The sequence below is a fragment of the Leishmania martiniquensis genome, chromosome 35 (assembly GCF_017916325.1).
Source record: "Leishmania martiniquensis isolate LSCM1 chromosome 35, whole genome shotgun sequence".
Lineage (NCBI taxonomy): Eukaryota > Euglenozoa > Kinetoplastea > Trypanosomatida > Trypanosomatidae > Leishmania > Leishmania martiniquensis.
In genome coordinates, this window is record NC_090170.1 from 1,116,705 (window position 1) to 1,140,263 (window position 23,559).

At 58.2% G+C, this 23,559-nt stretch overlaps 5 protein-coding genes across 5 annotated transcripts; all 5 read right to left on the reverse strand.

Annotated features, from left to right (window-relative positions):
• Positions 1 to 3,569: 3,569 nt before the first annotated feature.
• On the reverse strand, positions 3,570 to 5,684 carry LSCM1_01039 (uncharacterized protein; the record flags this gene model as incomplete). The annotated part of the gene is made up of 1 exon (XM_067318665.1): positions 3,570 to 5,684. One exon carries the CDS (start codon positions 5,682 to 5,684, stop codon positions 3,570 to 3,572), a length of 2,115 nt encoding a protein of 704 aa, XP_067174770.1.
• A 7,102-nt stretch (positions 5,685 to 12,786) lies between these two features.
• LSCM1_01040 (uncharacterized protein) lies at positions 12,787 to 14,721 on the reverse strand (the record flags this gene model as incomplete). Its single annotated transcript, XM_067318666.1, has 1 exon — positions 12,787 to 14,721. The coding sequence occupies one exon, from the start codon at positions 14,719 to 14,721 to the stop codon at positions 12,787 to 12,789; it is 1,935 nt and encodes a 644-aa protein (XP_067174771.1).
• Positions 14,722 to 16,492: 1,771 nt separating this feature from the next.
• LSCM1_01041 (uncharacterized protein) lies at positions 16,493 to 18,172 on the reverse strand (the record flags this gene model as incomplete). Its single annotated transcript, XM_067318667.1, has 1 exon — positions 16,493 to 18,172. The coding sequence occupies one exon, from the start codon at positions 18,170 to 18,172 to the stop codon at positions 16,493 to 16,495; it is 1,680 nt and encodes a 559-aa protein (XP_067174772.1).
• Positions 18,173 to 18,589: 417 nt separating this feature from the next.
• Positions 18,590 to 19,957, reverse strand: LSCM1_01042 (uncharacterized protein; the record flags this gene model as incomplete). Its single annotated transcript, XM_067318668.1, has 1 exon — positions 18,590 to 19,957. One exon carries the CDS (start codon positions 19,955 to 19,957, stop codon positions 18,590 to 18,592), a length of 1,368 nt encoding a protein of 455 aa, XP_067174773.1.
• A 1,715-nt stretch (positions 19,958 to 21,672) lies between these two features.
• Positions 21,673 to 23,379, reverse strand: LSCM1_01043 (uncharacterized protein; the record flags this gene model as incomplete). The annotated part of the gene is made up of 1 exon (XM_067318669.1): positions 21,673 to 23,379. The coding sequence occupies one exon, from the start codon at positions 23,377 to 23,379 to the stop codon at positions 21,673 to 21,675; it is 1,707 nt and encodes a 568-aa protein (XP_067174774.1).
• Between the last annotated feature and the right edge of the window lie 180 nt (positions 23,380 to 23,559).

A 23,559-nucleotide genomic window follows, 5' to 3' on the forward strand; every position in this document is an offset into this window, starting at 1 on the left:
ATGGTACGGTAGACCAACAGAACTGCTGACCGGCACAAAGGGGATTGGCGAGGTGAGTTGACGGTGTCCGACAGACACCCCACACACTCACATGCACAGAACGGCTCTCAACACACGAGCGACAGCCTTTTTCCTCTCTGCTTTGAAGGCAGCAAAGCTGTGAATTCGAGCACGAGGCGATACCGGCCCTGAAAACTAACACACGCTTCCCAGTTTTCCGTTCGGTGTCGACGCAAGGTGTGAGCGCACGGCCGACAAGACGTGGGGAGAAATGACGAACGCAGCTGCCAATGCAAGCGCCGGAGGGAGCCGAACGATGATCGTGACATTGATTGCGGGCAGAGGTGCCAGATATTTTTTTTTCCGAGATCATGTGGCGAACAAAAAGCATGCAACAGAAAGCAGAGGGCAGTTGAAGTAGTAATGAGAACATGCGTCCTGAGAATGAAGGCAGCCACGGATTCATCGGCTAAAGAAGCAGGGGAGAACCTACAGGGCAGCTGCACCTGCGCCTTCAGCTACTCAGACTCGCCAACGCGTCCGTCGTTCATGCTCCGATCGACGATGCTAAATATGTTCTTAGAGCTTTCCTGCAAAGAACAGCACTGGCAAAAGTTTCTCGAAAGACACTCTACATATTAATACCCAACTACAGCTACACAATGTAAGCCACCGTCTTCGCCCACACACCTCCTCCTGTCGTGCTCATATTTGCCTCTCCTTCTCCCGACACGTCATTCCACCACCACGGCCGGAGGGCACACAAGCACAAAGAAACAGCTCGCCTGCCTCCGCTGCACAGCCTTTGCATCCTCTGAATCTGAAACATGATGGCCACCGTCGCATCTCACCTGCCCTCCCAACCGGACACTGGTGGCATCGGCGGCCGCAGGCGTCTCCTCGGTAGACCGCGCGCCGCCACCCTAGCAGGCCGCCAGCAGGCCTCGCGCCCCTCGAAGGCCCGCTGCGCCCGGCCCACACACCGTGCCCCGCACCCCCCCCCCGAGTCGCCACGAGCCGGTGCAGCGCGCCATGCCGCATGCTGGCCCTCCACGTTGGAAAGCCCGGCGAACGCGATGACGCGACCCGGGAGGGGAGTTGGGAGCGCCCGCCGTGCTACCGGCAGCCGTGCCGCATCCGACCGCGCCATCGCATGCGCCAGGTGCCGCACATGTCGCGCGCATGCGCGGCGCGGCGAGCAGCCTGTCGCGGCAGGCCAAACGGACCCCTGCATACCACGCGGCCCCGCGCACCAAGGGCTCAGAGCCAGCCGTCCTGAAGGGAGATCGCGAAGTGGGGGTGAGGGACCGCGGCTCCGGCAAGAAGCGGGGGTTCGGTTGTCCCCGCAGGGCGGGGGTCAGCACCCCGTCCGCAGTCTATGCTGCCGCTGGCAATCACACGCGCCGCTACACGAGCCCAATCGCTGGGCAGCCGCCCCCGCGCTACGAGGCGTGCATCCCCATCCGGCGACAAAAAGGCTCAGCATCCGCGCTCCTCCGCTCTGCAGCGGCCGCCGCCGACTCCGTGCTTCATGCAGCCGGCGCCACGACCCCGCCATTGCCGGCCTCACGTCCGTCCTCACTCCATCGTGGCGCCCCAACGCACAGTGGCCAAAGGCACACCGAGCTGTGAGACCCACGCGAGGGGCTCGTGGCGCCGCGGGCTGTAGCCCGACGCCGCACCGTGTGCCCCGTCTGAGACCCTTGTCGAGCCGGTGCTGAGCGCCACCAGGGGAGAGAGCGGCTCCGCAGCAGCAGCCGCATTTGATTCTCTGCATCTCGGTTGACGGCGCCGACCTCGCGTCCCCCCCACGCCCCAGGCCCACGGTCTAGACCCGCTGCCCCTGCGGGTTTGCTTTGGCGATACGACGTCGAGTCGGCGCCGGCTCTGATGCCCACCCGCACCGCGCCGTCCTCTTTTCGTTTCGCGCCTACAAGGAGGCCCGGGCACCCGCCACACGCGGCGCTCCTCGGTCAGCCAGAGGCCACAAGCACACCCAGGGGCGAGACAGCGCTCGCGATGCTGTGCGTCTCACCGGCGACATACACGCAGGCACGTACGGTCTCGCCCGATCACACAAATGCACACACAAAACGAGCAGCACATGAAGGTATGGGGGGCAGACGCTCACATGCTCTTCGAGGCCGCTGGCGGTGACGCGCGCCCCCGACGGCCTCTCTCGCGCGCTTCCGCCACGGCTCCGTCACACATGAAGAGGCACCCGGAAGGACAAAGGAGACGCGCACGGAAAGTGGGCGGGGCGAGTTCCCAGGAGGCCACATAGACAGTCGCCATCGCGCCGCGGCGTCGTTCTTGCCGCTACTTCGTCCCTCCCGCAGCGGTCACACCTGCGCTCGCGAGGCTAGTCGACGGCCTTCCCTCCGCTCGTCTGTCCAGCCGCCCTTCTCGCTCCATCGCTTCCAGAGAAAGGCGCTAGCAGGCGGCGCGTGCCTGTCCGCTAGCGCCGCACCGGCTCCCCAGTCGACTTCCCGTAGTTCCTGAAGCGTTTGTCTATGGACCCCCGTTCGCCGCCTCGCAGAGCAGCTCAGCTCATCACCCCTTTATCCCACGGGCTGTCAGCGACGCCTCGCAAGGTGCAGGAGGGCGCCATCGGCGTGAGAGGGGCCAGTGACCCGACTCGGACGGCTCAGCACGGTCACTGCCGGCAGTCACACCGCCCACACACACACACACACGCCTCGCAGGTCGCCTCAAAGTCACTGCCATTCTGCCCGTCGCCACCTGGTGCAGCCCCTCCCCTCAGGGCCGCTCAGGCTGCCCGCGCCGGGGGCGCAGCGCGAGGCCCGCGTGCGACGAGCTCGACACCGGCCGATGCGCCGCCTCCCTACGCGAATGGCACGAGCGGCTTCACTGTCGCAGGTCGCTGACATCGGCAGCGGTGCAGCTTTGCGACATACAGCACAGGGGGGAAGAGGCGTACTTATGTACCTCATCTCCTGTTGGTTAGAGGGACAGACAAAGTGCAGCGGAGGGGGAGCGCGGGCAAGTCAAAGTTGTGGGGCCCTTTGTTCTGGCAATATTGGCTCCGTGCGCTATGAAACGGCTAGGTGGAGAGCAGAGCGGCCGTATCACAGCGCATACGGCCTGCCGAAAAGGTCTATCCATGTTAGAAAACTTTGCTTGCGCATCTGCTGATCACAGAAGGGTGCTTAAAATAGTAAGAAAAGAAAACAGAGGGTCAACAGAGGCAGTGAACAAGTGCACACAACGGGGTTTATAAGCGTAAACACAAGATACAGTGTTTTATTGAAGTACACTGAAATGGATCACAGATCGCAGAAGGCACACACATACACACAAAAAAAAAAGAAGCCTGAAAAGATCGTCAGAGGCGTAGGCAAGGCCGTTTAGCGGGGCCCCGAGACACCATTCACGCACTTCATCTCGGGGATCAGCCTAGACGTTAGAGGGCAGGGGAGTTATGCGCTTCGTCCGCTCCCCTCCTCACTGCTCATACGTTACATCCGCCTTGTGCCCCATACACCAGCTTCATTTCGGTCGTGTTGCGCGCCGTCTCACGAGAAGGGTATTCATTGGTTATCAGAGCATCAAGAGGCGGGTGGGGGGCAGTACCACTCTTGCACACGGGTTTTAACCGCGCGAATGCATGCCCATTCGCGGGTTACCATTTCCAGCACCGCCTCCTCGTTCGTTCGAAGTGACGTCGAGTAAACGGACGCCGACGCAAAAGTGAAGGCTGACAAGAAGAAAACGAAGACGTGGTCCAGTGGGAAGGAATGACCGCTCGTAATGGACCAAGCAAACAGCGGGGTGACAGCGAAGGGAATGAGCGCCCGCACCAAGGCACCACAGGATTGGTTAATGCCCATGATGGAACCGACGTGCGCAGGTGGTGCTGATTGCGCTGTCAACATCGTCACGAGGCCGTAGCACCAAGAGGCGAAGAACTGGCGCACGCTTGTGCAAAGCACCACTGCTGGGAAGAGAAAGTAGTTGAGGTCGACGTAAGATGTGAAGGGAAGCAACGTGATTGAGATACTGCACCACATGACAGCAAGTCGAAACAGTGCCAGCTTATTCACGTACCGACTACATGCTTTGTAGAAGAGGAGATTCGACACTACGCAGGGAACGCTGTTGGTCAAGATGATGTAGCCAACCTTGTCGGCACCAAAGCCAAGGCCCCCTTTTTCAACGTGCGCAATGGCCCACAGAGACAGAATCTCCTGCACTGCCATGTCAGCTGCGCTCAGAAGCATGTAAAGAAGCAACATTGTGCGTGTGACTGGGCGCTCCATCGCTTGCTTGTAGCCAAATCGTTTGAGCTCGATGTCGTCCCCATGGCGCTCCTCTTGCCCACCTGGGCGATCCGCTGTGTCCGCGCCGTTGTGCAGGGCGGCATCTGCTTTGCCACCCCGCTCGGTGTTCACGATGATGATGTGCCCATCTGCATCTGATGAGTCGTGGAGAGCCTGAGATACCCCCACGGTGTTCTGCGAAACTTTCCCTTTGCCGCCAGGAGCAAGGTCCGGCGATGGCGGTAGCGGCGGCAGTGTATCGTCGTCCAAGCCAAAACCCTTCCCATTGGCAGGATTGGCGCGGCTAAGAGACTTGCAGCCTTGGCCATGGTGCGACCCCACAGTCCAAGCCTGCTCCGTTGCATTCGAAAGCGTTTCGGCGACGACAAGACGATCGAACCGAGGATCCTCGCGCAGAACTGGTGAGGAAACCGTCAGCGAGGCCACCGCGCGGGTCATCGCAACGTTCCTGACGAGGAGCTCGGCAGACTGGATCGAGACGCCGTCGTTATCCTCGTGGTCTGAGCGGGCGTCGCTCGAATTTTCGCTGCTCATGGAAACAGAACCCGTCTGCAGCTGCTCCCTGGGACACACACTCGGATGCACAAACATTCGCGGCTCCCGCCAGAAGCAGGGATAGATGTATCGCAAAGCCGTAGGCAGCGGCTGTGCTTTTTGGTTCGACTCCATCACAAAAAACGTGCACACGAGCATGCCGATGTTCGTGTAGGTGAAGATGACGAGACTCGGCAGCAGCGCTGGCTTTCGGCTCAAGATGCTGTCCTTGCCAATATGCGCCCATCGCAGCGCGGAGGAGTTGGCTGGGTCGTATAAGATACCGCCTAAGGTGGGGCCGATTAAGACACCGATTCCGTAGCACAGGCTCACGAAAGCGAAGCCCTTTGCCGCGTTCGTTTTATCAGTGATGTCCGCCATCATCGTCTTGGCCACCATCACGTTGCCGTTGAAGAGGCCATGCATGAAGCGGAACACGGCGCACATCCACACACTCGTGCTGAGACCAAACCCCAGCATCATGAGCCCGCTGGTGAAGAGGCCGCTGATGAGTGGGAAACGGCGGCCGTACTTGTCGCTCATCCAGCCCCACATTCGAGAGCTCACGACCTGCCCGAGCATAAACACTCCGATCAGCATACCCGAATTGTAACCGGCCTCGTTAACAGAGACGCCCTTCAGGTGTGCGACGAGAAGGCCCACAAACGGCAGAAGCATCGTGCTGCAGATACTCTCGTTGAGGAGCACAAATGTCATGGGGAAGAGTTGGTTCATGGGCAGGGGTGTCACCTTTGCTTTGCGCCGGCGGGACTCGCTCCACCGCCCGGTCTCTGACCCGTCCAGCACAACAGGGGAGCCGGCTGGCTTGCCATTCACGGACGAGTGCATACCGACAGACGCTTTCAAGGAGATGAGGATGAATGAGGAGGGTGGCAGTTGTATCACAAGCGCAGGTGCGCGAAAAGCCACTCGAAAGAGAGAGGCTTCACCTGAAAAAGTGCCAAAAGAAATCCAAATCGTCGAGCAGCGACCGAAGCAGAGAGCAACAACGAGGCGAAACCGAACGGAATGGAAGTCACAACTGTGTTAAAGACTTTCAAATAGTGTTGTTGGAGGAGGAGGAAGGGGGGCGGAGGGCCGACGCCTGTGTGTGTGTGTGTGTGAGCGTGCGCTTCTCTGCAAGTAACTGAACGAGTACCACACGCTTACGCAAGTGAGTCGGGGAGAGGAGAAAAGCGCGGCCGTTTCCTTCCCTTCTGCTCGCCCTCTCACCGCAGCTTGCAGGAAAGGTGACGTCGCAGAATCACACAAAAACGCCAACCGAAGTGATCAAATGATACCCTCTTCGCCTTCTCCTCTTCAGCCACTGCCTCCGTCACGTTGAGTCAGAAGCGGAAGAGGCGCACGCAGACATAGAAGTACACGGCGAGCACACCACGGCGCACCGCTTCAGCGCTCGGTAATGTGGGTATATACACACACACACACCAAGACACCGCAGAGCCTTTGAAAAGAAGCCTTGTTGCAGTCAGTGTCCACAAACAGCATCAAAGAAGAGAGACGCAAAAAAATGCACCGTAAAAGAAAAATGAACAAGAAAGCAACAACAGCAGCGGGGAAAGTGATCTGATCGGGAAAAAATGCGTGTGCGTGCGTGAAGCCCTCCCCACCTCCTGCTGCGGAATAATGCCTCACACCCACAAAAAAAAAGAGACGGCAGCGGCAAGGCTTGCTGTGTTTGAAATGTAAATGTGATGGTGTTGCTCTTGGCTTGCGGAAAGGGGTGGCGCGCAGTCGGTGCAACAGCGGTGGCGTCAAGAGTGGAGCGCAGGCAACTCCACGAACAGTACACAGAACAGCAGGTGCGTCAGGCAAAAGTAGATGACCCGCTAAAGGGGGTCGGCGCTTCACAGTGTGCGCAGCGGTGAGAAAAGATTATTAGAGAATAAATGGGGTATACCTTGGGTTAGCCGCCGATGAGGTAGTCCTCGTAAAGATGTGCAGTCCTTTGAGGTACACGTTCGCTGCCTCGCCTGAAAAGGTACACAGGGCGTTCGAGGGTACTTCAGACACACAAAAAAATAGTAAAGCCAAAGGCGCAGTCCTGCACCGCGCACTGCTGCGTTGTCGCGTGCACGCTCGTTGCTCACTCCCTTGATTGCCTTCGCTTCCGGTTCCCTTTCTCTGTAAGGACGGAAAGTCTTCGGCACGGTAAGGTCCGCCTTGGAACTTCGTGGCTCCGGGGGGGTCGTACGTGTTGTCGATGCGCTTGATGGCTCCTCCTACAGGTGGTAGTTTCCCTGTTTTAGACTTTTTCAGCAGGGGGGACGCTCTCTCCACGTTCGTTAAGGTCAGATGGCAGCAATGTAAGACCACGCGGTCAGTCCGATCAACGTGCATAAAAGGGTAGCAAGCGACGTTAAACAGAGTTCGGCGACCAACAGAGAGAGAAAGCGGGAAGAAGAGAGGGTCGCACGACGTTTCCAACAGCACTGTCAATCGGCGCCTCGGTGCCATCCATCGCATGAAGAACGACTCCCCGTGCCGTAGCGTGCAGCACGGCGCAGTTCGGTAACAGGAAGGCTTTTGAAGAGAAAGGGAGCTGGAGAGGCGCAGGTACCTTTCGAGTGTGCCATAGTTGCCATCTGAGAGGCGTGAGTGAGCGAGGCAGGAAGGACGAAGCAGTTTTTTTTTGCTCTTCGATTGTTGGCGTTGTCCGTTCGGAAAAGGTGTCGCACGTACTTCTCTTCATCGCACCACTGCCGGCTTGCTGCACCCGATGAAACGCTGGGCAGCCACATACGCAAAGATAGACGCATACTGGGTAAGATACCTGCGGGTGCACACGCCTGCGCGACTGTGCGTCTCTCTCTCTGTGGCACCCTCAACACGCGGCTCCTCATGATAAAGGTGAAGTCTGACGTAAAAAGGGACAGCGTAGCCGCGATTTAGCGCCCCCCCCCCCCCAACACACATACACACACGCACACACAAAAACACAAAGAGGTCAGAGGATTCGGATAAACCAAGAAGTAATCGTCGGTGTTTTTGAAGCACGGGAGAGGATGAGGTCATTAAACAGGAAGAGTGCCCGCATCACTTGGGACCCCTTTCGGTGAAGGGGTGGGGGAAGCCACTCTGATGCGCTGGTGAAGAAACGGAGACGAAAAGAAAATGACAAAGATAAACGTGCCTCTCGGGTACACACATACGTCAGCCCTCCTCCTCTTTCGCGCGCGCGAGATCCGGCAGAGCACCAGTTGTTGAAGGAAACAAACAAAAGAAAGAATATTCAAGGTGCGTATCGAAGATATGCAGAGGCGCGCCCGTCGGCATACACACACACACACACACTCTGATTGTCATTGTTTCTCTGACGAGAAACCGCCCGACCGGCTCGGCCTCCGTCACCGCTTATAGGCGATAGAGGGCGACTCGAAGAAAAACGGGAAAAAAGGCGTTCGCCCGCTCCGAAGGGTCTCCGCCACTTCTGAAGCCGAATCTGTTCATCTCGCCAAGCGCGCACAGCGAGCAGGAGAGAGAGAGAGCAGGGGATGTGTGCGGCTTAGAGACCAGCGGCACACATCCCCCGCTTACCTCTGAAGACATCAGCGCTTTTCTATCCTCGGTACCATGGATTCCTCACGCACGTCTCATGCCTCCTTACACTTGCCGTAGGCGTACGCCAAGCGCAAGCAGTACTATGGCCACATCGGCCCACATGCATGAACAAGAGGCTGCGCCTGGGATCCGCCTCGCAGAGGAGCTGCGGAGATCGTCATATTCCATAGATTATGGAGAGCGAGCAGTCACATTGGCAAACGCGCATGAGCGCATTGACCGCCTTTTCTGCGGTTGACGTCCTGCAGGGCTTTTTCCACGTACGGTGCCTGCTCGTTCGACTGTGCGCATGCTGGCCTGTTTCGTGCGTACGAATCGCGGGAGAGCACCGACAGCAAGGGCTACGATGGTTAGGAGGAGGAACAACACGTAGACGATGGTCAACAAATGTTCACCGCTTACGGTTCGCTCAAGCGAGAGAGCGTCGCTTGAGTGCACCAGAGGATCGACTGATGCGCATATGCGGCGAAGCGTGACCCGATGCAGTGGAGTAGGCGGTCAGTACGGCGGTGAGGGCGCCGCATCACAGGACTCACACACGCAGCATGGGTGGCCTGGGGGCGGACCAGTACACCCACTTCGCACGCCACCGCAGGCGCTGACATGAGCGCTGGAAAAGAGGCACTGTAGTGCCTCCTGCGGAGACGCCGACTCGGAACAGGGCCGCCGCACTCGCGTCGTACTCCTCCAGAAGGCAGCTGGAAATGTTACCTGCCACGAGCAGGGCACTGCACACCGCAACAAGGTAGCTAGCTTGGCCTATCGTCGGCCTCGGCCCCCTTAAGGAGCGGCTTTCGCCGCGTCCTAGAAGGAAATGAGCCCACAGCCCCTCACGTCCGTGAAGAAGATCGCCAGCTGTCCCCCGCATCTGCCGGGGCAAAGGTGGGAGTAAGCAGCAGGGTAGCCAAGGCGCCTCATCGGGGTTTTTCCCCACCTGCCCCGGCTCATCCGTTGGTCACCGATCGCACATCCTGCGTGCCCTTCTTCCTCGCGGAACAAGCCGCACTGCCCGCAGTGCCAAAAGCGACGCCGATAGAGCGCCACCGCCGCTGGCGTCGCTCAGGTTGAGAAACGCAGGTGACGGGCCGATGCGGAAGCCTCATGGTGTGCAGAGATGACCCTTGAGTATGAGGAGATGAGCGAGCCTGAGACGCTTGGCGACGCACGAGCCAGCCAGCCAAGCTGCTGTGCATCTGCCGACCGCCGCCAGGCACTTTCGCGCCTCGAGAAAAGTAAAATCGATGCACATGACGGCTGAAACTCTAAAAAAAATCTGTTGTCAGTGCCCCTCCTCCTCCCTCCCTCGCCGGTGCATCTTCGTCGCCCGTGTTCGTCTGTGCCGAAGGCGCCTAAACCAGCTTCGATCTGTTCCGCTGATGTGAGGAAATGCGGCACACAATCGATGGCCGCCGCCGCGCTTTTGTATGTGTATGTGTGTGTGCCGGGGGGGGGGAGAAGGGCTAAATCGCAGCGGATGCGACCAATGTCCCTCATCTGATCATGTAGATACGTGCTGTGGGAACGAGCACGCGGACAAGATCGATGCCAACGAGGCTGTTCTCGTCATGGATCACTCAGGGAAGGCATGCAGAGTGTGAAGCGGCCGGTGAGGAGGTTCTCACCACAGAAAACACCCTGTGAAACGCCTTCAAAAGCCAAAACGCTTTACACATACACACACACACAAACGCACACATAGAAGAGAAGTCATCGGCAGAAGTTATGCAAATTTTGATGTCCGCCATCATCGTCTTGGCCACCATCACGTTGCCGTTGAAGAGGCCATGCATGAAGCGGAACACGGCGCACATCCACACACTCGTGCTGAGACCAAACCCCAGCATCATGAGCCCGCTGGTGAAGAGGCCGCTGATGAGTGGGAAACGGCGGCCGTACTTGCCGTGCAGATCGTCTTACATTTTGATTTATTTCACCTCAAGAGCAAACTAGTCGGCTACGAGCTTCTGTCTTGTCGCCTCCAAGCACCTCCTGCCTCCCTGACGGGTACACCCCAGAGGACAGCGACGAGAATGAGACGAAACGGCGCCACTATGAGTGAGCGCATGTTGCTGAGAACGGTAATCACCATGAGGACGTGTTGGAGACCTTGCAGGGGCGTACCCATTTCTTTGCACAGCCGCGGCTGCAATGTCTGCATCACATCATCCCAAAGCGAGCGTGCAGAGAGTCCTTCCACCGGCTGCGCTGGTGTCAGCGGGAAAGGGGCACACAGGGCATCCAGACACCAACTTTGTCGTATGAGAAGCTTTACGGTGCAAAGAGTGAAGCAATGAAACCGCCGCAGAAACGACTCGTGATTGGGCCGAAGAACCAAACGCCGTGCTACGAAAGGTGGAAACAGATTATCAGAGACCGAATCGACTTTTGATGGTGGGAACAGAAATGCGTCCGAAACAGAAGCGGAGGGCACATAAGGGAAGTAAAAAAAAATAGCACAACCGGGAAACACGTTACGGCAGTGCAAAGGATGGAGGAGGACAAGTCGCATGGCCCTCCCTCTCTCCTAATGCCCCCCTGCGCATCGCCCACGGTTCATTCTCTGATAAAGCGAGTGAGCATGTCATGGGTGAGGTGAGTACTCAACGACGCGCGCAAGACAAAGCAGCCCCAAGGATCGGTTGGTACGTCCAGGTGAAAAAAAAAAGGATGGGGCCGGTGCATGGGAGTGGAGTGACGGGAGAAGGGGGCGGATGGCACTTGAAGTATGAAACTGTGCGAATGGTCATCAAAGCGAAAATGGCATCGGGCCAAAGCGTACGCCCTCCTGTCGAAGCGGCATACGCTGAAGAAACTGCAGCCAATATAGAAGGGAGGGGTCTCGATACGGGTAGGCCCTTCTGCGCCTGTGCACCAACGCCGCCATCTTTGAGTGGGCACCTCAAGAGAGAGAGAAGGTTCCCACCACATCGAAGCCCGCACACGCTGCTGCGAGTGAGCTCATGAGGGGCCACGTGGAAAGCCATTTTCACGGATGGAAGCGGTGGGGAGAAGGGGTGTTGAGTGCGGCGAAGCGGAATGCCGGGATGCTTCCCCCACCCCCGGCCCAGCCTTTCACATGAAGACACGAACAGCATCTAAACACGGAGAAAGCCGTCACAATGGGATGCCAAAGGCTCTCGCAGGTAGGAACGCCTCTCTCACTTCTCCATGAGAGGCGCTGCCGCATCGCCTGCCATCAGCACTGGACTCGCACGCACGCACACACACACACACACTGCTTGGAAGCGCGTCACAACGGCATGCGACGGATCCTAAACGGCAGAAGGGCAGTTGACTTTTTCGCTCTTGACGGAGCAAGACGTAATGGTAATCTGAGGCCAGAATGGGAAAAACAGATCGACGCCTCCCTTTTGCACCGATACTTCGTACGCGCCAAAGTGGTCATCTGTTGGTGTTATTGCTGTGTTTTCTTTTTTTTTCTGCGGTGCACGCTGACTCCTTCTCGCAGTGCTGTCGAAAGTTATATCGGCAGTAGCATTGCGCTAGTGCAGCAGCTTCTGCAGAGCTGTCCTCGGAAGTGACCAGGGGATCTTTCCGCGCTTTCCGCCAAGAGCCATGAAGTGCGTGTGGCGCAGGCTTCCTTCTCCAGATACTCTCTCAGTCCTACAAGCACACTTGCGTACCTGACCTCTAGGAACATCCCGCTCGACACTTGTAAAACCGAGTCTGAGTGGGCGAGAGAGACAGAGACAGAAAGGTCATGACACCAACTCCACTGTTTCAAGGAAAGCGGAAACAAAAAGTACGATACGAGCTGGAACTGCATGTAAGCCACACAAGTTGACCTGAGCCCGCATTTGCTTCTTCGCTATGTCCTTCGATGGCCACACAACCGGTGCGCACAGCAACGGAGGGGGGAAAGCTGCAAAGAGCCAGAAGAGAACCTGGAAAAAAAAAGAGGCTCCCTCGCGCATCCAACGCTCCTCTCCATCTCCCCTTTGGACTCTGGTGGCCTCGTAGCAGAGCGATAAGTGTGTGTGTGTGTGCGGGGGTGGGGGAGTATAGTACCGGCGCTCACATGTGCCATAGAGATCAAGATCGAAAGCAAAGACCCCACCTGCATACCGTCGAGCGCCATCGCGCCGCGAATGCGAGCTGCTGCCGGCGCTTCCGAGAGGACTTATGCCCATGCCAGGGAGACACGTCACCACAGCCAAGAGAGTGAAAAAACGAAGAAGGCACACAAACCCACACCCACACACACACACAGAATCCTCTTGAAGACGGGAGTGCGCGTTTCCGAAAAGAAAGAAATGCGCCCAGGTAATAGACCAGCAATCGCGTAGACAAACACTAAACGGTGCACACACGGCAAACCTGGCTACTCGACGGACCGCACATGTGCCATTCAGCCGGACACCCGCAGTGGCAGAATGGAAGACATGACGAAACTCAGCAGCAGCGGGACACAGGTAATCCAAAAAACAAAATGATAGTTGAACGGGTAGGGGTGCGTGACGCCATTTAGCGACCATGCGAAGATCGGAGGAATCACCGTCATTGTCACCATGCGTGAGAATGAGGCGATGGACTGAGCGATTCCATTGATGGAGCCGGCACACTCATCCGGCGCGCTCCGCACCACGTACATGAAAATGATCGAGTAGCACCATGAAAGGCCGATCTCGCGCGCCGATGTGGCGGCTACCGCAGCGTAGAGCATGGTGGACTTGTCTGTCAAATATGCGCAGCAGGGTGTCAGGATGCAAGTAGCGCACCAAAGAAGCGCTGAAAAGTCCCACAGCGGCCGGGTTGCGCCGCCTACACACTTCAAGATGCGGCTAAAGGCCAAGCTGACGGCGAGGTAAACAAACGAGGAGGCACACAAGAGAGCTCCAATTTCGGAGGACGTGAGGCCGAGGCCACCTTTTTCGCGCTCGGCGATTGCCCAGAGTGGAATCACCTCCAGCAGCGCACTCTCGGTGGAGGCGATGCACATGTACATGATCATCACAGTCCTCGAGGTTGGAAGCGCAAACGCCTCCCGGTACCCAAAGACTATCGGCTCGGTTGTCCGCGTCGGTGAGCCACTGTCGGACGCGCCGTCTCGAAATTGACATAAAAGCGCCCTTTCCGTCCCGATCTTTTCCTTGCTCGGCGGCTCTAAAGCAGGACTCAGCAGCGACAAAGACGCGTCTTCGTCAAGGTGTCGCGGCTGTCCAGGAACGTCGTCCTCACAGCTGCGCGCGTTTTGAAAGGCGCTCGCAGCAGTGGATTGAGACGCCGCTTGGGGCGTGTGCCGCTCCGAAAGGCCGAACCGGCCGGAGCCGCCACCTGGATTCTGCACAGTTGATTCCCTCGCCAGCACAGGGAGCGCGGCAAACTGGTTCAGGCTCTCCGGCGCCGACAATCCGTTCGCGGATTCGGACATCTTTTTAATAGGCGCAGGGCGCGAGGCAGCCGCGACGACGCGTCCGCCCGAATCATTCGCCACCGTGACGTTGTGCCAAGTGTCCTCGGCCGCAGCCTCCTCATCTTCATCTTCATCTTCGACAGCAGCCACGTGCTCGCCACTGTAGAAACGATCCAAAAAGCCGGTGCTTCGTCGCTTTGGCAAGTCACATGACCGACGCTCCCGGTACGTAGTGGACATGAACAGCGAGACGAACGGGTCCACTGGGCGACGGCTAGTTTCCGGCAAGACCCTCGAAATCACGATGAGGGTGAAAACAGAAAAGGCACTGATCAACAGGCACGGCAGCAGCGCCGGATGTACGACAAAGATGCTGCCGCTGTCCTCCGCCACGCCAGGAAACAGCCACGGCCCGAGGATGGTGTGATGGACCGGATCGTAGAGATGTCCGCCCAGCGCTGGCCCGACCACAGAGCCTACTCCCCAAAAAATGCTAATCGCGGCAAAGCCGATGCCTTCCGTTTCTTTGTCAGTGATGTCAGCTATCACCGTCTTGGCTACCAGAACGTTTCCGTTAGCGCAGCCCTGAATGAAGCGCGTTACTATGCAGAACTTCAAATTCGGACTCAACCCGAAGAAGATCGATACAATGGCGTTGGTGAGGAGGCCCAGCTGGATCATCGGCTTCCGCCCGACACGATCACTCGCCGTCCCCCACAGCTTCCCTGTGAGCATTTGGCCCAGCTGAAAAACGGAAATCAAGAGGCCAGATACGTACCCCGCCTCACTCGGCGAAAAGCCTTCTAGGTGCGCCACAAACAACCCCACAAAGGGCATCATGAGTGTCGCCGACAGAGACTCCGACACCAACACGGTCGACAGCGTCGCCATGTTGGTGTAGAAGGACGATGTTCTCTTCTTTCCTTTCATTATGCGGAGGAGAGCTCTGACCGATAACTAAAGTCACAGAGAAAGAGAGAAAGGTGGATGTGTGTTGTGCGCAGTACCCCGTACTATAGGTAGTACGACGTGCCTCTCTCTCTCTGGTGATTTTTTTCTAGTGTGTGTGTATTTTTTTGTCAGAAGAAGGCAACGACGGACTGTGAAAAAGGCACCCCTTCGGTGTGCGAGAAGCAGCACCCCCAGGGAAAGCGGACAGCGTGAGCACCACTGACACACGCACGCACGCGAAGAAAGCTGTAAAAAAAAGCACGTTCGACACAACTGCACAACACTAATGGGAACTGACTTTAGAGAGGGAGAGGGAGAGACGAAAAGGGGCGGAGGAGGAGGGCGTACAGGAAGAGATGGAGAGAGAGACCGAAAAAGACGCGCAGCTCCCACGTGGACAGGTTCCAAACCGGAGGATGTGGAGATGGAAGGGAAGGACACACAAGCGCACGCGAAGAGCAAAATCGGCGCTGAGGAACACAAACACGGAGAAAAATGCCTTTGTCAGCGCAAAGATGAACAAAGAGTGAAGTAAGGCAGAGCCGTGTTGCAGTGAGAAGAAGGCAAAGACACCGTCGAGGGTGAAGGCACTTGTGCAAGCGACTGAAAGAGAGGTACACACCCAAAGAGTGGCACTGGCCACCCACGCATAGGCAGACAAAACGCGTCGGAGGAGAAGGACTCAGAGTGGCGTCTGAGGAGGCACCGCTAACAAGCACACAAAAAAAGGAAAAGACAAATCGCAGCGGCCGCTCGAGGCGGAGAGCTGCTGTGACGTCAGAGATGAAAGGAGTAATTTTAGGTGCAGTCGCGTGAAGCGAAAGAGCACGAGAGAGAGGCGTTTGGTTTTGCGCCGCAGTGTGGGCGTACTGGATAGAGCTGTATATTTATATAACCGTGGTGCACAGGGCTGCACTACTCGTTTCGGGCGGCCGCAGCTTTAGGAATGCTTCGGTGTATCTGCAGTCGTGCGTGGCTCCCTTTCGTTTTGATACAAGGCGAGGCCGCAGGTACCCAGCGATGGAGTGTGAGATATGCGCCGGTGTGCACTTAACCCTCTCTATACCACAGTCGCCGCAGAGAGCGGTTGTGGGCGTAACTTTCTTCTGATGGTAGAGGGCGGCACGTGAGGGAGGAAGAAAGAAGAGAGAGAGGAACGTTCAGGTGAGTCACCTGCCCCCTCCCAGCACTCCCCTACCTCTCTTACGGATGTCGACTACGTTCCTCGAAGCAACGGTCGCCAAGATGATGAGGCGAAGAAGGAAAGAGGCGATCGAGAGGGCGAGGCACTGCAGGCGAAGGACAGCGGCGTCGACGGGAGGAGAGACGATGAAGAGATGACGGAGAAAAAGAAAAGCATCGCGGACACACGAGACGCTGGAGAGGCACACTCCCCCCTCACGAGAGCCATCGCCGGAGCTCGGCGCAGCTTTGGAATATCGTTTCAGTGGGCTCAACACACTGCTCCGTCCGTCTCAGCACCCCCTCCAGCACATGGCCACGCCTAATCACGAGCAGCCTTTCACGTGTGGGGCATGTCGCTCATACTTGTGAGGAATTCCTCCTTGTCTCCGCGCTTTCCCTCTCAGCGTCTGTGGAGGAGCTGTCAGGCCTACCGGATTATACGAACCCACACTCACACTTGCATGACTAGAAAGGGGTGGGCGAGCTGAGAGTGCGAAGCACGAGAGAGAGAGCCGCCGCTCACACATCGATGAAAAACTAACAATGGCGTTTCACTCGCTTCGCGTCATGGCGACACACTGCGCAGTGCCTCCGCTAGCTCCTGCAGCGTTGCCAGCGAAGACAGCTCCGCAGCGGGGGCCGAGCCGTCGCTTGTGTGGCGACCTACACGCAGCGGCCAGCCGCTGTGCGGGGAGGCACTGCTTGTCGGCTGTCGGAGGATAGAAGCGAGCGTGATCGATTTCGGAAGCCGACACCATTCCCGCTCGATTGGTCTCACTGTGCGGAGTTCGGCGATGCGATATGCTGTTACCAGAGGCACGAAGCGAGTCTCCTGAGACCCCGCATCACCGCCCGTTGACGGAGGCTCACCGTCATTCTCGCGACGCGGTATCTTTGACATCTGTGGCCTCGCGACTTCCCTCGTCGCACCATGGCCCGCGGCAGCGGTCCCTGTCATGTCTGACTCACTCGCTCTTGAGGCTGTGTCCGTCACAAGCTGCAGCTTTTCGTCAAGAAGTCGCATCAGCTGGGCAGGCCGGCGGCTTCGCGCGTGTGAGAGCGCCTCGTCATCCGCGCCCAGCACGGCCCGCTTGTAGAGGTCCGGCCCACCAAGGCCAAAGCGCATGCTTCTTGTCACATGAAGATTGTAGACATCGCTGGATGCTAGTGACCGAAACACCCGCTCTTTCGCCGCTTCACACGTGTACAAGGAGGCGTACACGGTGAAGCAAAGACCAAGTGGCTGCAGCGGATCCCCCAGCTCAGAACCGGTTGGTGGGGGGCGTCTCGCCATAGCGGCTCGCTTAGTGGCGGCCGATTTCACCGCATCGTGCGGCTGCGTTCGCGGCATCCGGCGCAGTGCAGCGGTGGACTTGATCAGCACAGACACTTTTTGGTTTCCGAGCGGACTGCAGACCCAGGTGAAGGGTGAATAGGCTGCGCACCAGACCTCATCCTCTTCGCCAGCTTCTTCTGGAGAACGCGATTGGACGGCGACCACTGACTCAAGTGCCAGCACGAGAGGCTTCGTGCGCCACTGCGTCGCTGCAGAGGCGACAGGCGGCTCCGCGTCGACGTACGGGGCACAGTCGTCCGCCGGCGCCATAACAAGGACGAGAGGAAAGACGTCACGCGCGAGGTGGTCGGCGGTTGGCCCATGCGTGCAGTGACGCCGGTGCCCCTCACACGGGCGACCCTTCCGCCAGCTGCCGGTGCGGCATCTGTGAAACAGCCGCAGCTGTCCACTCATTACGTAGACGAAAGAGTCGCTGTGTTCGTGGCAGCGTAACACCGGCGGCACTCCTTGATGAAACAGGGCGCGGCGCGCAAACGCGGCACGGGGCACTTTCTCAAGTTGCGCCATATACAGCTGCTTCATGACAGCACAAACGTGGTCCATGTACAGTGCAGACGAGGCGTCGGCGGCACCATCGGCGACCGAGGGCGGCACGATAAAGGGCCCTTCAGAGCCTCTAGACGCACTGCGCGCAGCCTGAGCGTGCGCTACCTCCTCGGCGGATTGGCCGAGGTGAGTGTCGAGCACTAGCCGCGGCCAACAGCACGCGTGGTGTTCATTGTACACATCTGCGTAGAAATTCAGCTCGTGTACCTCGAGAGAAAACTGAGCAGTGCCCGGATACCCCTGTAGCGCTGCCGCCGGAGGCGCCTGATGCACCTCCCAACCGTTCGGTTGGCTGCATGGTATACCGCAGAAGAACACGGTACTCATGCCAGAGGCATGCATGTGCACGGGGTCCGTGTGCGACTATCACAAGAAGGCAAATGAGAAGCGGGTGCGCGCGCAATTCAGTGATGAAGACTCGTAAAAGATCGCAGGTGGTGCCTAGAGAAAGGGGAAGAGGGCGGCTGTTGTACGAAAGGTCGCACATAACCATCAAGAAGGCAGGGCTCTGCACCGGGACCCTCTTTCGCCCCCGTTTTCGGGGGCGCCGCTTCGGGCTAATCATGCGGACGCGATCGCCTGTCCGCAGGACCGATGCCCACCTCCGCCGTTCGACCGCCAGAAGGCATTTGTTTCGTCCGCTGGAGTCACAACACACACACACACGCACCCACACACACACACACAAGCGCCTCGCCACGGCCGCTGCCCGCAAAGCATTGCTCTCGGTGGAGGGGAGGGAGAAAGACGGTTCTCTCGTCACTCCGCAAACTGCTGAGCCGCCCGCCGCGCAATAATTCGGGCCGCTCGTCGCACCTCATCCACCGTCGTCGTTCGCCCCGTGGAGATGCGCAGGGTACCAATGGCACGGTCCAGCTGCAGCTGAATCGCCTGAAGCGGATCAGAGACAAGGACCTCTGTTTTTTCATCGGCCGTGGAGTGGCAAGCGGAGCCCGCTGATATGCACACTTCATCTCCCGTAGACAGAATCAGCCGCTGGGCTGAGATGTAGGTGACTGGTGAGCCCGTTTTCGTGTTCGGTACCCGTTTGAAAAGGGCACAGTTGAGTGTGTTGGGTAGCGCCACAGCGACGCTGCCGTTGACAACGAGGCCCATGTCGTGTGCTGCCAGCTCAACCTTTAGCACACGCAGCAATTCATCGCGGGTCTCCCGCATGACGGCCGAGAAATGGTGAAGATTCTCACTCGCGAAAAGCAGCGCCTCGGCCAGGCCCGCTGCGAGAAGTACATTTTCGGTACCAGGCCGAATGCCGCGCTCATGCCCGGCGCCGAAGAGGATGTTGTGCACCTCCACACCTGGTTTGATGTACAGCGCGCCGACTCCTTTCGGGCCGTAGAATTTGTGTCCGCAGACTGAAAGAAGGTCGACATCTGTTTCCTGCACGTCTACCGGTACCTTCCCCAGCGACTGGGCCGCGTCGGTATGGAAAAGGCAGTCAGACCCGCAGAGTTCCTTCGCCACGCGACACAGCCCCTTAATGTCGTTGACGGCTCCGATCTCGTTGTTCGCGAACATGACCGAGACGAGGGCGACGGACTCAGGACCGCCAGGCAGTCGCTTCAGGCACGCGCGCAGATCCCACGCATCCAGGCAGCCGGTTTTCGGGTTCACCGGGACACACACCGCCTTCACCGTGGTGCGTGACGCGACTTCGGCGCCGTCAACGGTACTAGGGGGGAGGCGATTTCCTAGATGGTGGCCCTCCATGAACTTCAGCACCTCCGCCACTGCTGGATGCTCCACATTTGTGGACACGACATAGCGTCTCCGGGGCTGCCTTTGACGCAGGGCGACTGTACCACCGAGAATGGCGAGGTTGTTACTTTCTGTTCCGCCTGAGGTGAAGATGACAGACGCTGATGATGGCGCATTCAGTGCTGCCTGCACCTTCTTGCGGGCCCCTTCCAACTCGTACCTCGCCGCAAGACCGTAGGGGTGTGTGGAGCTGGGATTGCCCCACGTCTTGCGCACACGACAAATTTCCTGCCAGGCCTCTTCGCAGAGCGGGGTGGTGGCGTTGTAGTCGAGGTAGATGGGCAGCGGCTCTGTCTGCGGCAGAGGCTGTGGTTTTCGTTTCTTCAGCGGAGGCCCTGGAGAATTGCACATGATCAAGAGGGCTGGGCAAAGGCGGTCCGCGGAAGGACTTCGGCCGATCCCTATGCACTTCTGGACTCGGGGGACTTCCTGCAAACGACCACGCACGCCGTGTTGCTACTGGTTGATGGAGAGAGACATCAAGAGGTCAAGGTATAGGATAGTGGCAGAGGGAGCAAGTGGCACTGGATGCGATGAAAGCGTCCTGCCAGCGGCTTCTTTTTTTCTTCTCACAGCCTCAGTTGCTGTTGCCGCTCCCATGGCGTGCACGTACTACGCAAGAAGCCGACTTCCCGAGACAGAGCACTGGCACTAGCACATGAACGAACGAGGGCAGCGAGATCCCACATCATGCGGCGTTCGCCACAAGTGTTGTTACGCATCCACCAGCCTTTGCAACGCTTCTCACGTCCACCTGCCGCACCCCCCTGATTTCGTGCTCGCTTCATCTGTAATTCATACGCCCGGCTTGACTGCCGCTGAAGCTGCTCTTTTTTTTTCCTCTACTTGATTCGTTTACAATAAGACGCGACGTAGACGAGTGCGCCATATTGCAGCTCATCTCCACAACTCTCTGTCCTTACCCATCGACTTTCCTCCCAATGCCTTCTGTCCCTCTATGAGGTGCATTTCTTTGGCAAACCGATTCGACAGTGTACACCAGTCTGTCGAGGGAAAGGAAAGGGCACGCGCGCGAGGTGAGGTAACGTGAGCCAAAAAAAAACGTATCGTGCGTGTGTGCATGGAAGAAGGAAAAAGGAGATGGACCAAAGGGGACTGGAAGAGCACCACACAGCGGCACCGGATCAAAAACCACAAGGCGAAAGGCCCTCTCGTACACACACACACACCAACAAAAAAACACCCTACGATTCTTTCTCTCCTGTCTCCTCCCTCACCTGTTCAGGCAGAAGCTCTGTGTCTCATTCCGATTCCTCTTTTTTATTTTTCGAAGGGGGTGGTGTGCTGCCAAGTAAAACCCACAGAGGGAAGCACACAAGGAGTACCGCCAGAGTCCCGCCTGCCCCTTCTCCACCTCCCGATAGCCCTCCTTTACCTCACCTTCTCCCATCCCGAAAAACAACAAGAGCAACAACAACGGGGAGAACTTCGCCGCGATCACACATGAAAGAGAGAAAGCGTGCGTGTGCGCGCCCTCCATATGAGCAGAGCCTCAGGAGCTCGGGCTTACACGTGCACACTGCAATACACAAGGAGTTCGCACAGGCGGCGCGTATCGCGGCCATCGCCCCTGATGTGCGCACACCTCGACACATCCGTATCGCTCCAGAGGAGACGGTATTCATCTCACGGAGCGTGTACCACGCACCATCTCGTATTCTTTTTCATATCACATGCAGTCATGAAAAAGAGAAGTCAAACAGGTCGCCGAGTAGTTGTGTGGGACGTTGCCGTCACAGAACGCGCACGTGCGCACCTGCAAGGGAGGGGAGAGGAGGGGGAGCTGTCTGTCCACCTCCCTCATGACCCGCGCACTTCGACACACACGCACACAGAAGCATAGAAACAAACGGGCGTGCGGAGAAGTAGCCGAACGAACTGGAAGTTGGAAAAAAAGAGGGGCATGCAGTGGGTCGGCATCGAATCCGTCGCGCACGCCAGAGACCTCGCTCTGAAGAAAAGGCTCAAGAGCAAAGCCGGACACGGATTCAGTGCTTTGCACCACACACCTCGCAGCCCTATCCGCTCGTTGCGCTACGCTCATTTCACAGCTCGCCAGGAAAGAGGGCAGCGAGCTCCTCCTGCACACGCTGCGTGCTGACTGTCGGCAGCTCTGCCGCAACCTCAGCAAGCATCTTTGGCACCTCCGTCCTCACCACGTCCTCTGGTGTGTCCTTCAGACTAATGAAGGCGAGAGTGCCGTCGACGGAGGCAAACGCCTCAGCGTTCAACGGAATATGCGCGAGCAGCGCACGCAGGGCAGCCGCTAGCCCGTCGTACCGAGAGCCGCGCGCCTCTGCCGTCAACCCCTTTTTGGTACTTGCTGCCGTCGTTTCGGATGCATTGTTGCGCGCGTACATCTCCGCCAGCTGCTGTTCGAATGAGTCGGTCTCGCTGACCTCCTCATCGTCGTCATGCGCACCGTTATCCTCCTTGTCCCTCAGGAACGGGTCCACACCGACGTCCTGCCCATTACCGGTGCCACCATGCAGATCGAGATCGCGGTCGAACCGGCTGCGCTTGTGGCTGCGGTTCCCTGCACGCAGCGCCGTCTTCAGTGCTGCCTGGCGCAGTTGATCCTCACGCTCAGCCTGCAGCTGCTCCGTCGAGGTACCTGTGACATGATCCTGCAACCGTGCCTCCAGCTGCAGCTGCTCTGCCAGTGTCATTGGACGGCCATCCTTCATGCGCCGCTTCATCTCGCGCTCGCGCATTTCGTACTCTTCACACACGAACTCTTCCTGAATTGTGCGCCCCTTGCGCGGATGAGCCCAGTCAATGGGCGGCATCGGAGAGTCCGCATACGGCAAGTTCCGGTGACGGTTCTCGATTTCGCGCTGCCGACGCTCCTGCGCGAGGGCAGCCTCGATCGAAACCGCCTCCCCTAGCCTCGCGGTAAGATGCTTCTCGGGCACGGTGGAGGCAATCACAGCCTCAATCTTCATGCCTGCCTTGCCCACCTCCAGCGCCTCACCGAGCAGATTCAGCGTGGACTCCTGCGAGGGTAGCAGCGTCAGCACGTCATTGCCAATGTGCATCGTCATGGAGCCGTCGCTCCAGTGGACGATGCGGCTATTGCTCGAGACGCCCCCCTCATGGACGCTCCATCGCAGCACGTTACTGGGTGTGTAGAGCATGAATTTATTGCTCTCCAGGTATGCGCATGTTGACGGGTCGCAAGGACGGGGGTCAGCGTGCAGTGTCTGCCGGTTGGGAAAGATGACAGGCATGTCCAACAACCAGGACGGCGTCGTTGCTTTCTCCCAATTCTCACGCCAACTCTCTGGCAGTGAGCTTTCCAGGAGCGTGAAAGGGACGGCCTGATCGGCACGTAGTACGTTGGCGCCGCCGCTGCCAAAGTACCGCGCACCCTCCTCGCACACCAGCACCTCTTTGTTTACTTTCATCTCCCGAGCCAGCGCTTCGATGCCGTAGCGCTCCTCTTGAAAGAGGCGCACGTCATCTTCGCGGATGCCTCCGCCGAAGAGGTCCTGCAGGATGGAACGTGTGTCAATGAGCCCAGGATCCTTTGCCGCCGCTTTGTCTAATTCCTCCGCCTGGAAGATGGGGCCAAACAACGCCTGCATCGTGAGAGCCATGGCTGCAGGTGCGTGAGCGCCCCCAGCGTGCGTCAGAACATCGTCCTCGTCGAAACCTGTCACCGTCGCTGCCGCTATGGGAGATGTAGCTGCCGGCAGGCCCGGCGCAGGAGCTATTAGGTCCGCCGCTTCTGAAGCTGCGTGGCATTCCATTGGCGAAGTGCGTGATGCAGACTGTGCCCAGGTAAAAGCAACCTCGAAAGAGGAATGGTTGCGCCGGAGAGCCAATCGGCACGGCCGGAGGAAATGGCTAGCTCAATGGCCAACGAAGGAAGCGAAGCAGTCTCACACACCGCCTGCACAGAAATTACGGCCACCGCTACCCTCACGCAG